The sequence below is a fragment of the Balaenoptera physalus genome (genome assembly GCF_965194825.1).
Source record: "Balaenoptera physalus genome assembly, chromosome: 2".
NCBI lineage: Eukaryota > Metazoa > Chordata > Mammalia > Artiodactyla > Balaenopteridae > Balaenoptera > Balaenoptera physalus.
The window spans coordinates 32670504-32683928 of record NC_138883.1 but is presented as its reverse complement, the minus strand read 5'-3'; the positions used below and the strand labels follow the sequence as shown (position 1 = coordinate 32683928).

General features: G+C 49.8%; 1 protein-coding gene across 1 annotated transcript in view; it reads left to right on the top strand.

Moving 5' to 3' along the window:
- Window positions 1–13425, top strand: part of SUSD6 (sushi domain containing 6) — an 87486-nt gene that overhangs the window by 40685 nt on the left and 33376 nt on the right. Inside the window, 1 exon segment of the mRNA XM_082451851.1 lies at window positions 1852–2056. Within this exon segment, the coding sequence (XP_082307977.1) occupies window positions 1936–2056 (121 nt within the window). The 5' untranslated portion in view covers window positions 1852–1935.

Here is a 13425-nt window from a genome sequence, read left to right as displayed (position 1 = left end):
TTGCCTTGAGGGGATGATGACTGCCTGGTAGGGTTACCTGCTGTGGCTGCATGTACAAGGGCAGCACCAAGGACCCATTGCTAACTGGCTGGTGGCCCTGGGCATATCCTTTAACTCATTGGACCTTGGTTTTGGCATCTGTCAAAAGAGGAGGTGAAGCCTGATGACCTCCAAGGTCCTCGATGCTCAGATCTTATTAATAATTACGATAGCAGCAGCCGCTGGTGTTTACTGAGGACTTGCTAAGTGCCAGGCACTGTGTTGAGCACTTTGATCCTACTCCTTACATCAGCCCTGTGAAGATGATGGCATGGTTACTGTCTCCATTTTACAGATGAGAAAACTGAGGCTAAGAGAGTAATTTGGCCACAAGGTCATAATAAAGGAAATAGATTTGAATTCTGGCATTCTGACTCTACCATTCTTAGCCACAAAACTGTTTACACATTTACACATGGTTTTGTGTACTGTTTTGGGTCAGTCACAGACTCCACCCCTAGAGCTCTCCATGAACCATCCCTGTTCTACAGCCGTAAAGGCTCAAGTTGGAATCTGGGTAAAAGCTGGGGACAGAGGACCGCTACAGTCCCAACTATTTGGGGGTAGTGGATAAAGACCCCGTGGCTAGCTCTGTTCTTGAACCCCTGGCTCATTCTCATTGAAGACCCTCATAGCTGCTTTTCCTTTGGACTGAGACAATTCATATTGCTGTTTGCAGTAACTCTCTTCAGAAGGGGTGCATAGGCTTGAGTCAAGGCTTCATACATGGATTAAAGTCAGGTCTGGGTGTTATCCCTCAGGGGCATCCTTTATTAGGGTTGTAGATGGCAGGCTCCTTTATCTATTTACATAAAGCCTTGTTGGAGAAGGAGGTGTATATGGAATTTAAAAAGGAAGTGTAACCTTATTATTTGGAATACCTGTTATAAACTAGGATAAATGAAGTCACGTGGGTTAACTAAAATATAATAGGCCTATATCATAATGTATCATCAACCCTCTGCTTCCCTGAAGGCAAGTAGAAAAAAATCCTGAAAAGTCTTAATCCCTGATTTTATTATTATTTTTTTTAAGATACTGGTTCCTATTCTTCTTACGTCTTTGTCTGAGCTAGAGTGGATGGTGGGGCTAATTAAGAGTTACAACCCGTTCTCCGCTCAATCATTGTCAAGTGTAGCCAACAAATCTGGGCTCTGGGGTCACAGGTGTGTTGGGTGAGCCTTGATTAATTAGTCCATTTTTGAGATTCGTGGCTGTCGAGTCAGAGCCAGGTCCTCAGGGGGCTCATCCAGCCAAGCCCGGGGCCCTTGGCTCCCGCCGCTGCATTCCTTCTCTAGGCGGTGTATTTCTCCCTTTAAGACATGTGTTCTCTATTTTTTTTTTTTTTTCTTTTCTTTTTTCTTTTCGGTTAGTTGAACTTGCTCTGAGTCCAGTGGCAAAGGCAAAGCCAGACTCTGGTGTAGCAGCTCTGAGTCAACAGCCATCTCTCTCCTCCTCTTTGCTCGAGCCTCCAAGGCAGACAGCAGGGCAGAGCCACGGCAGTTTCTGAAAGCTCTGCCGAGCCTGACAGATCTCCAGGTGAGCCGGCGCTTGTCTCCTTGTCCTGTCGCAAGGATCTGGCGCCCGGATGCTGACGCCCATGGCAGCTTGCTTTGGGCCTTGGCATTTCCCCAGGGAGGAGTCGGAAAGCCGCTTATGTGCTTGTCTCTTCTCCTGGCAGTAGGGATTCAGTTGCTAGAATTCTTTCAACTTTGTATGTGATTATGGCTTCCTTACCGTAAAGTGCCTATTGTAAGTAACTTATGGCTAAAGTTTTCACTTATGTCCTTGTTTTTGGTTTCTTTTTTATAGGTGAATCTACCCAGGGCTGACTTCAGTGTTCTTACTTCCGGCTTTAAAATTTTTTCTTTTTAAAATAACTTGGACGGATGAAAGATGTGCCATGGCAGGATAGCACCAAAGAGCACCTCATTGCTTGCCGTGGCCTCCGTGGGACATGGAGTGTTCCTTCTGCTGGTGATTCTTAGCACCCTCCTTGGAGACGGACTCGCCTCAGGTGAGCCCCAGCCTGCCTCCTGTGTGTGGGAGGGAGAAGACTCAATACCACCGTTTCTCCCGAAGGCTGGGAGAAGGGATTCTCTGTGGCGCCGTTAGCAGGGGGGCAGAGGGTGAGGGCTTCTGTTCTGTTGATGCAGCAGGGAGCCAGTTGAGGGCATGGGACTGGTGGCTGAGGTGCCTAGTGAGCCAGCGGGGGCGGGGGTGTAGGAGCCTGCCGGGTATGACGGGACCGCGCCCCTCCGCCGGCTGTAGTCACGGGTGGGACGGAGGTGTAGGATTCAGGGTGCGACGTGCAGGTAAGGGCGCCGGCTTTGGAATCCACTGCCTGTTTTCAGAGCCCAGTCCTGCTACTTGCGGGCTCTGTGACCGAGAGCGAGTCTCTACTTCTGTAAGCCTCAGTTCCCTCACCTGTGCCAGATGGCAGAGTTGAGTAATTGTGACATAGACCATGTGGCCCCCCAAAGCCTAAAATATGTACGCTTTAAAATGCTTGACCCTTTATAGCAGAGGTTTGCCACCTTACCCCCAGCCCGGAACGGACGGTGCTCAGTAAGAATGCCTATGAATGGAGTGGCTGTCAGAGTAGGAAGGAAGGAAGGACTGACTGGGCAGAGCTAGGATGGCCCTCAGAGGCTATGCACTGGCCCAGGGCCTTAGGGCCAGCTCATGGCAGTGCCTGGACCAGAACCTCGCCTAGTGCCTGGTGCGCTACCACCACCATCCTCTTCCAGGGCTCTGCTGGGGAAGCGGTCCTGGAATGTTACGTGGCAATATGAGGGCAGAGCATCTGCCTTCTGTGTCTGATGCCTTCAGCCTCTTTAGCTCCATTAAGCCATCGCCTGTACTGCCACTCTCTCTTTTATGGGCTTCCCCCCTTCCTCCTCCCATTCCCCACCCCATTTTCCAGCTACCCACACCTTCCCAACTTTCCATTCAAGGTCTGAAATCAATTATCAGGGATCGATGCTTCCAGACTGGCTGAATAAAGGGATTATTATTCTCCAGTATGGAAAAATATATCTGTAGTGTGGGCTCAGACCAGGATGGGAAAGTTGGCTCTGTTGTTTTCTTTCCCTCCCCCATCTGCAAAGAATCCTTCCTCCCCTGCCACCCCACTCCCTCCGCCCAATCTTTTTTACTCTCCATAAAACAAACGTACTGGCACAGAGCAGGGTGCAGGCAGGGGAAGGGGTTTCATCATTTCTTCGATCCAGTGCACCAGGTTACGATGTTTGTCCCTCTCTCTGGAGTGGCTTCTGGGGGAAGGAGGTGCCCACACCTTGGCCTGAGACCCAGAGCACACCTGTACGGCTGTGCCTGCCCTGAGCAGCGTGCCAAGCAAGCTTGCCAAGAAACCAAGGCTCTCGGATACTCTGAAGTCGAGGAAAGGCAATTCAGGTCAGGCAAGGTCTCCTCTTCCTTTTCCTGCTCCTGTAGCTTCCCCTGAATACCCATTCCAGAGGCCTTTTTAAATGAGGCGCTTGTTACCCAGTGAGCTCTAGTAGATATGCTCGTGTGTCCCGGCACATTCGCGACGGTGAGAATCCCACGGGACAGAGGTCAGTGTGCACCCTCGGTGGGGCGTTGGCCTGCACAGTCTCTGGTCATAAGTCCCACAGGCACCTCTAGTCTTGGCCATAATTGCTCAGGTTTGGAAAAAAGAATCATGTATGAAGAGGCACTTGAGAGTTCTGGGGTAAAGTTCTGGGAAAAGTTACATATGTCATGTTCAAAGTTCAGTTTTCCATCCTGGTTCCTCTTATCTGCAGCTGGAGATTTGGAGTTATAACAGAGAAGCGGTTACGGAGACATCGGGTTCAGCTTGCCCCATGGTCATGCCTGTAGCAGAGATGAAGAGAGTTATTGATAAAGTTCCCTTTTTCAGGGTGGCAAAAGGAAGCATATCTTATTCTTCACACCTGGTCACAGCCTGCAGGGGAAGACCAGATTTAAAAATAAGATCTGTGCTCATGCTACCCAACTTGCTTTTCTTGGGCTAGAGAGGAATTAGGATCCCAACTGTGTAGCAGCCTCTCCCAGATGTCTTTACCTGTGACCTTAAGAAAGTTGCTGTGTGTGTGACCTTAGGTAAATCACTTGACCTCTTTGTGTGCCCTGTAAAACAGAAATAAGATACTTAAGGATGTTAGGTTGGTGTTGTGTAATAAAAATGATTGGAAGGCACTTGACATATAAAAATGCTCAGCGTAATTCCTAAATAACAACAGCAGCAGAGACGGTATTTGACCTCCTGTTGAGTCATGTCGGGCAAGAGACTTCCTGTGGATGACGTCCTCTGCTGTCTTTAAAAAACGAAACTGGAGATGCAGAGTCACTTTTTGGGTTGGGGATGAAGGGTTGGGAGGAGGTGTCAAACTGGACCAGTTGAGGAAGGATTGATTACTTCCGGAATCCCTTTTGCCTTCCATGTTTGCATAGTTTGATGGTCTCAACCTAGCTCATGTAAAAAGCTTTTAATTTCCATTCTCTCCCCGTTCTGAGCATATTTATTGAAAAAAAACTTAGTATTTTACTTGTTTCTGATTTTTTTTTTCCCTTTCAGATGTTGCCACAACGCTTAGCGGCCTTGTTAAACGTCACACAAGCACCTAAGCAGGGAAGGCAGCCATCTGCATTTCCGTGTGGCAGAGGGAGAAAGCCAGGCAGTTAGTGTTCACTGAAGATGGAAAATGTGGAGAGCTAGGCTCTCAGGGGATGATGTGGCTTTGGCCGTTAGCACTGCTATGGCAGAGAGATGTTGGCAGGTGGCCTGGCTCGCCTCACGGTCTCTGAAGGGACCTGGAGTCAGAGGTAACATACACTGAACTGGGAAGAGAGAACAGGCAGGGAAACGATGCGTATGGAACATCACCTGTGTGTCGGGCTCTGTGTCGTCACATGTGAAGTTCTCAGAGTGCCTGTGAGCTAGGTGGTCATGTAGCTGTTTGACAAGTGAGAAAACGAGGCAGAGGGAAGTTAGGTAGCTTGGTCAGAGACACGCAGTCATAGGTGGGGAGGCAGGCTTGGATTTGCGTGCAGTCTGTCTGACCGTGTCGCCCATGCTCTGCCGAGGACTGTACTACCTGTGCTGAGTGGCGGGCTTCTCTGAGACCTGTGTCTTGTGTTGCTCTGTTGGAGCCCTCAGATCACCCTTCAGAGGGTGATCTTGACCGAGGAAGAGAGGCACCATCTGTTTTCTTCCCTGGATATAGGATGCAGGAGTCATCTCTGGGTTACCATGTTTACCTCTGTGGTTGTTTCTGTTCTTATCTACAGTGGCCCTTGGTGGTTTGGGTCCCAGTTTAGGCACAAGGTTTGCCAAGGCAGTTCTATTCTTGGAAAGGAACAATAGGGACCACAGCAAATTGTTTGCTAAATGAGGCTGTAGTTCCCAAAACATCCGCAGAGCATCTTCCTGTCAGCTGCAAACCCTGCTGGCGACGTGATGTAATCTCTCCATGGTGTAATTACCTGTGACTATAAAAAGACTTGGGGATTGTGGTAGGAGGCTGGATGGGTCATTACAGAGCTTGCTGAACCCTGGCGTCATGAAAAGACATTGAGAAATTACCCTCTGCAGGCTGATTGTTGTGCCATGTTTAGAACATTGCCAACACATGGTACGACCTTTGCACTGTAACTTTCGAACAAAAGAAGCCAGGAGTCCGCCAGACCGAACACCTCAGTGGCTCTCGTCTGGGTTAAAGCCCTCATTAGGCACAGATTCCACCTACCAAACAAAGGTGCCTCACTACCCTGTCCTTAATTGCAAGCTTAGAGGTTATTCTTACCTGCCCAACTCTTTCCACAAAAGGGGGTCACGGGGTGCTTAAAAAAAAACAAAAAAAAAACAACTAGGGTTAGTGCTCGGAGTCTTTAATTATTCTAGGTAGGTTTTCAGATGAATTCTTTGACAACCTCTTACCCACTGGGAGATTCCTTTCTTCTGCGTCACCCCAGCAGCATGAGCCTGTGAGGATGTGAGCAGCCCTCCCATTCCAGGTGGCTGATACTGGTGTAGCTGGCTGCCTGGACTGGGGCCAGATCAGGAGTGACCTTGGCCCGCCTCGTGTTTAGCTCTGGGGCCCGGAGGGACAGCAGTGTTTAGAGACAGCTTTGCCATGGTGTGGTGTGACTGAGGGGGGTGCTGGCCGCTGGTTTCTCCCAGCCCTGTTCACCCAGCGCACCTTCAGCCAACCTGAAGCATGAACTCTGAATTCACTGGAAGATGAGGGTGAATACTGCCTCTATGCCTAGCTGCCTGTATTACCTTGGATAATCTTCCAGACATCATTGTCGATGTTCCCTAGAGTAGGAAAGACACTAGATAATCTTACTTAATACACTGTTGCGAGGATTAAATAAGATAGAACATATAAAGCACTTAGGACATTGACTGGCATACAAAGAAGTAATTCCTAGGTTTGAAGACCAGATTCTAGCACCAGCTGATACCAGTCTACACTTCTGACACCATAGCTGATTAGCTCGGGTTGGAAGGAGTTCCTTGTTTCTTCCGTGTGTCTTGGATTCAATTCAGTACATCCTGAGCAGAGTTAGACACGTACTGCATGAGCTCTTCATAGTTCACAAGTTCCTAATTCTCAAATGCCACATGTTGGCATCTCACGCGTGAAGCCAAGCAGAAAAGAGGGGCCGTGGCCCTTGGCGATATTTGTGCTGAGGGGTCAGCTAGGTCATCTCACAGTCAGCCCTTCCCTTCAGTGAGGCTGTCTTGTTGGCATCTCAGAGCTGGGATTCCTCAAAGCTGCTATTTGTTAGGAACTTTCAGAGTTTTTTTGAAACCTTAAAAATTTGAGAATGCCAAGGGTCTGTTCTTTTAATGAGGTATTTCATTTCATCAGCACAGTGATATATGATTGAAGGATTACATTTTAAAGAATTCCTAAACACATCCGTGAGAATACAACATTACAGTTAAAAAATAGGAGCTCTCTTCTCGTCTGTCCATTTTGGTAGTCCTTTTGCCTCCTCCTGCTTAGCTATATTTGACAGCATTTCTTCTTGTAAGAAGCTTTTTCCTACCTAGATTCACTTGCTTCCCCAGAGACAAGGTTTTTCCCTTGTTTAACTTCTTTAACTTGTTAGCTTTGCCAGTAGCTAAATCTTTTAAAAGTACAACTGTTTAATCATTCAAAATTCTGGGAAGTAGTGCAGGGAACACAAACAGATTCTCATCAAGGTTTATTCTTTGCAAAACGTTTTTTCTTTTCAAACTCACAAAAGTATTTTAGGTGTTTCGACCAAGGAGGGGAAATGTGTTTCAGGAAGTTATGGCCAAGTACTCCCGCAGGATTATAAAATAACTCTGCTCTAGCCTTTGTTATTCTGAGTAACTAGTGACACTTTATGAAATACAGTGGGCCTGATGATCAGTTCTTCACGTGCAGTGGACACATGTCTCCCTGGGAGAGGGCGGGACCTGTGTGTTTATTGTCACTGGCTGGAGTTCTGACAGCTCAGCCTTGTTGACTCTGGCAATGGTGGGAGGCACGAGAGAATGTCGCTGGGATTGTCACACACCAGACAAGGACTGAGTGGGCGTGGGGAGCCACCTGTCAGTATTTGCCGAGCACTGATCTTGGCACAGCAAGGTGCGGGGGCCGACAGGAGAGAAGCCTTGGATGTTTCTGCTTCCCTTTGGAGGCCAGATTGCAGAGGACCCAGTGGTGTCTGGAGTCAGTGCAGCCCCACTCGGGCTCCTGAAAACCATGCACGGTTGCCCCGAATTGCTAATTAATGGTCCATGAAGTTAGGTGGTGACATCAGTAGGTTGTGTGGCCCTCTGCTTTATACCTGTCACACAGTAGACCCCTTCAGTCTCTGATCTTTGAGTCTTCTGTACACGAGCCACTTGATCTTAGTTCGTGTTCTTTGTTCTTGGTTTTGTAAGTGTTTGCATATAAGCTCGTTGAAGGCAGAGACAAAGTCCTTTGTGCTCTGTTGTAACCAGGCCAGTGATCACCCCAGAGGGGGTCACTCCTGGCAGGATTGTGCAGGATCATGGCCCGTCCTGTGCCTGAGGATAAGCAGGACGAGTCCACGGCCCTGTGAGCAGCAGCAGCCTGATCTGCGGTTCCCCGTGAGATTCTGTCCACAGCCTTCTTGGGAGTGGAGAAGGATGTGAAAGTGTCTTCATGCCTCAGGGGATGCAGGTGGTGGGGCTCCTCTGAGAGGAAGGGAGTGGGACTGGGCAGGCTGCCCAGAAGAGTTCATCACAGAGTGCGCTAACTTTCAGCCCGAGTGAGGATCTTTGAACCCAGCGTGGGTCCCTTTAGGTGATGAAGAGGGAGGAAAGGAAGGCTTTCATTACCTATGGGGAGTGAAGTCATGTGGAAGAATGCATGGGAGAACCGTGCTGGCTCTAAAAATATACTGACCTTGGAGGGGGGGAAAGGCAGCTTGCGTGGGTTTGGCTTCCCTTCCCCACCCACAGCTCCCTCTACCTCTGTCCCTAAAGTCAAGGCTAAGGGGACTCCTTATTCCCCTTTCCTGAACATTAGCACAGTCAAGCCTATCCTCACGCTGTTCTTTCAGTGGCTAGATTCCTGTGGCTGGAATCCCAGCCTCCCCTCCCTCCTGTACTTCACTTCATCCTTTAAGATCAAATTCAAAGTTAACCTCCTCTGAGACACCGACCCATCCCCTTACCACTAGAATTAATAGGGTCTGCAGGAAGGAGAGTGGGCTATGTGTGTATTTGCTGAATGGAATTCGCAGGAGCTCTTTGGTCTCAGTCCTTTCTCTTGGGAGGATGTCAGAGAGTTTTTCCTATGAACAGGATTCCAACTCCTAGAATCTTAACTGTCTTTGATTATTTGAAGGGATTGGACAGCTCGTTAAGACTTCAGCTTTGGGGAACCTGAACTCTTAGTTCTGCAGATCATGACACACAAACCCTGTATGGACTTGTTCCAAACCCTAATGACCAGGGTTGCCAGGGTTGCTCTGGGACAGATTGGGTTTGGTGTTTTCATAAGCGGCATCAGCTCGTTTAGCAAGTGTGCGTTGATATAAGGCGGGCAGGGAGGACAGCAGGAGATGGGTAATGCCGTAAGGGGCTTCCTGGGGCCAAGTACTGGACTGGCTCTTGTTGGAAGTTACCACATCTAGTTGGTCCTCACAGTCAGCCTGTGAGAGGCGCGGGCGGTTGCAGCCAGGAGCAGTACTCTATCCCAGCAGGGATGCCGACGGGATGGTTCAGACTCTGATTTATCCACAGTTACTTGCTGAGCTCCTGCTGAGTGCTGCGACTGTGCCAGCTCCAGTTCTGTGAGATACTTGCTGTGATCAGGGAAGTCATTGCTGCACTGGAATACGCATGGGGCGGGGCTCCTGATTCAGATAGGGGTGGTCGTAGAAGGCCTCTCTGAAGGAGAGGAGTGTACACCGAGACCTGGAGGCAAGTAGGGGGACAAGATGGCATAGTGAGGTTAAGAATGCAGTCTCTTGGGCCAAGTAGGCTGGTTTGAATCCTAAGTCTGCCACTAACACGTTGTCTAATTTTGAGCAAGTTTCTCAGTGTCCCTCAGCTTTCATATGTGTGAGATTGGGATAACATGCTTACACATAGGGTTGCGGTGTTACCATCGGTATGTTACTCTGTGTCACCTCAGCCAGCGTGTTGGGGGCGGTCTGGAGGGAGGAGGGGGAGAGAGCTAGCTTCGTGTCTGCTGTGCTGTCCTCGGCTCTTCCTTCCTTTGGAACTTGCACCGTCACTTCTGTTGAAACTTTGCAAGTCCAGTATACTCTGCTCTCTAAACTGGTTTTCCTCTTACCCTGCTGGATGAGTGAGTCGTCTCTTCTACTTTGGTGGAGTGTGTTTTGTTTTGTTTTGTTTTTTAATTTATTAATTTATTTATCTTCGGCTGCGTCGGGTCTTCGTTGCTGCACGTGGGCTTTCTCTAGTTGCGGCGAGCGGGGGCTACTCCTGGATGCGGTGCGCAGGCTCTAGGCGCGCAGGCTTCAGTAGTTGTGGCTCACGGGGCTCTCGAGCGCAGGCTCAGTGGTTGTGGCGCACGGGCTCAGTTGCTCTGTGGTGGCACGTGGGATCTTCCGGGTCCAGGGCTCAAAGCTGTGTCCCCTGCGTTGGCAGGCAGATTCTTAACCGCTGCGCCACCAGGGATGTCCCTGGTGGAGTATGTTTGGAAGCTGGCGTTTCAGAAAAGAAAAATGAAGTCTATCCTTAGCCTCAGAGTTCAGAGATGGGGCGGAACATCACCAGAAGCACAGTTTGGGGGAAGCTTCCAGGGGTAAGATGCTGGTGGAGGCAGGTAGGTGCCCTTCCTAGCTGGCTGTCAGAGCTGTGGAGGGGTAGGGGCTGTGGAGGAGGAACAAGCTTGGTGTGAAAGATCAAAGGGTTAAAGAAAAAAGCAAACACCAGTTAATGGATTAAAGGTTGAATGAGTCTAAACAGGGAAATAAGGAGGGCTGACAGAGGGTGTTGATTTTGGTACCAGTTGTGGAGAAGATGGGGATGAGAAGAATGGGCTCCTATTTGCCTGTGGGAACAGGAAGTGACTGGCTCAGTGAGGCCGCCCCTCCAGGGCGTCACTCAGGAGAGGCCCTTCATCCTCTTACCTCAGCCCAGCCAACCCGTGGGAGGCGTGCCTGACAAGGATGGCTTACTGCAGCCAGTCTGATGCACTGCACAGGGTCCCCATGTGGATCTCTGCGTCAGGAATTCCATGGGGAAGTTCCTGATGCTCAGGAAGGGAGAAGAGAGGAAGAGCAGCAGCTGGCCACGGGCGTGCGCATGTATCCAGGACCCCTCAGCTGGGGTCAGGCCGGCGTGACTGGAGCTGTTGCGGTGAGGACTGTCTGTGATTTGATGTGTTCAGGGTGCAGAGAACCGCTGTGCCTTCCAGCAGAGATGTGTCTCCAGTTTGGCCACGCAGCATGTGGGGATCTTAGTTCCTCCACCAGGGATCAAAACTGTGTCCGCTGCAGCGGAAGCGTGGAGTCTTAACCACGGGACCACCAGGGAAGTCCCAGTGTCTCGAGTTTCTTGAGAGAGGCTTTCAGCAGAGGAACCCGTTCTTCATGCTGTTGTTCTTAGCTTTGCGGTCCGTCTCAGTAACAATTTGTCAGGCACTTGAGAAGCTTTGCAGTCCGTCTCAGTAACAGAAATTCTGTTACTAGTAATGGCAGACCCTGGCCCTGCAGGAATAATTAAGAGTGTGAATGATAGGATTAGGTGAGATAATATATGTAAAAGTTCTGGGTAAATAATAAAAGTCTATTCCAATGGAAAGGATTATTATAATGCTCTTTTTTTTTTTTTTTTTTAAAGAGAGTATCTCTTTTCTGAATTGCTCAAAGCACTTGGTTAACACTAACCAGTTAATCCTTCATCCTTCCCTGGGCAGGAGGCTGGCATTTGATAGCCCCCTTTGTGCAGGAGATCAAACTAAAGTTTCCAACAGAGCCCCAGATCTTGAGTCTGAAGCCCAAATCTGTGGAGTCTAAAGCTTGGACCTCCAAATGTGAGAATGCCTCACTCCTGAGAATAGGGAAGGTGAGAGGAGAAATGGAGGGATCTTTAAAAAAGTCTTTTTTTCACAGACATGGTCATGTCAGACAAGGTTGTTGTAGTCAGGATTTTTAGAGGCCTAGAAATCTGGCATCCATTTTCCTCTGGGAAGCCCCAGAGTCCCTACTAGGAATGAGGGCCTGGTATAAGCTAGAGAAGCAGAAGGCTAATTACTGCAGGTTTGGACACAGGTCCTGTTCTGTTTAGGCCGTGGTTGGCGATACCTGAGGCACCAGATTCTGCACCACGGTACCCCTGCTCCCTGGCACACACCAGTGGAAACCCACTCACCACCCCGACGTGACCCAATGTGTCAGGGCACCCACAGCAGGTGCCCGTTGTCTTCTGCAGGTCCCATGGTGAAGCCCCATGGAGGTGGGATCAGGCAACTCCCTGAGTGTCTGACCCAGGCCAGTTTTCCTGCAGAACAAGTACTGCAGCCTCCATGGGGCAGGATGGCATCTGGGCAGATCAGAGTCATGTCAACTCTCCAGTCAGGAAGAGGCCTGAGCCCTTTGGCCCACCGTCGTCCCTTCTGAAGTCTGGTCTCAGCAGTGTAGAGCTGGCGAAGGGAGGTTCCGTTTTGTTCACTTTACTAGGTCAGGCCCTTCAGGGTCCTCGAGGTCTTTCTCCCCAAGTCTGTGCTTTCCAGCCTCTGGTCACAGCTTCAAGGACAGTTTGTGTACTTTCTTGTACAAGACCTTGAACCTTGGAAGCAGGGGAAGAGGATGCTGAGTTGGGAAGCTCCTCCTGCCCGCAGTGGCAGCTCCGTGGGCTCTTGGGCTTGAAGTTCAGGTCATTCAGCTGTGCCAGTTAAGTCACCTACTTGTGAGAGAAGCAACGGGCTGAAGCATGTACGTTATAAGCACCACTGGGTGTCAAATTTGAGTGTGCGTTAGAATCCCCTGGAGGGCCCAGATTGCTGGGCCCCACCTCCACCTCCAGTTTGCATCAGTATTTCTACTGAGTTCTTACAGGCTACTGCTGATGGTCTGGGGACCACACTTTGAGAATCACCGGTTTACAATGGGGCTGAACAAGCTCACTTAACCCTTCCAGAGCAAATTTGATAAGGTGGAGACAGAGGGCTGGAGAGGTCGTGAACCTCTGGGGAGAGAGGAAGTTCAGAAATAGGACGCTGCAGGTGGACCAGCCTAACTTGAAAACTGAGAAAAGGTTAAATGATTAAGGGAGGTGCTGGCAGGCCTCTTAACCTTCACCAGTCTGGTTCTGGTCCTTGCCGACTACCCAGCAGAGCGGGAGGGACCAGGCCTGGTGAAGCCCTGGAGGCATCACCTTGGGCATCTCCTCCCTCCACTTCTTATTCTGCCCTCTTAGGCAGCGGTGAGCTCCGAAAGTCTGCATTTTAGAAAGTCTTTCCCCAGCTTGGGATCTGTGGTATGAAGAGCAGGGCCCTGAGCCGGGGTCCCGGGCCTCAGCCCCTGTACTGCCTCTAGTGAGCAGTAACTGAAGGCCCCTCACTTTGCTCAGCGGTGAGGTAAGGGTTGGACCAGCTCTCCCGGGCCCTTTGAGCTTAGATACCGGATATTCTTTAATGCCTTCTCTGACAGCTTCCTCTGCAGGGTCAGGAACTTCTGCTTGCTTGTTACTTGTTTTTTATTTCTTAATGTGGGTGAGAACTTCCATTGATACGCAGTACTGAGCCAGAATCCCATCTGGAAAGTGAAACTAGAGAAGTTTGGAAATTGGAGTAACTTTTCTTTTTAGAGAGCCTCTGGGCTCCACAGTTACGCTGCTTCCATAAAACTGTCCACAGAGGAGTGACTTAGCGTCCTTGTTGGGTGCTGATCCCT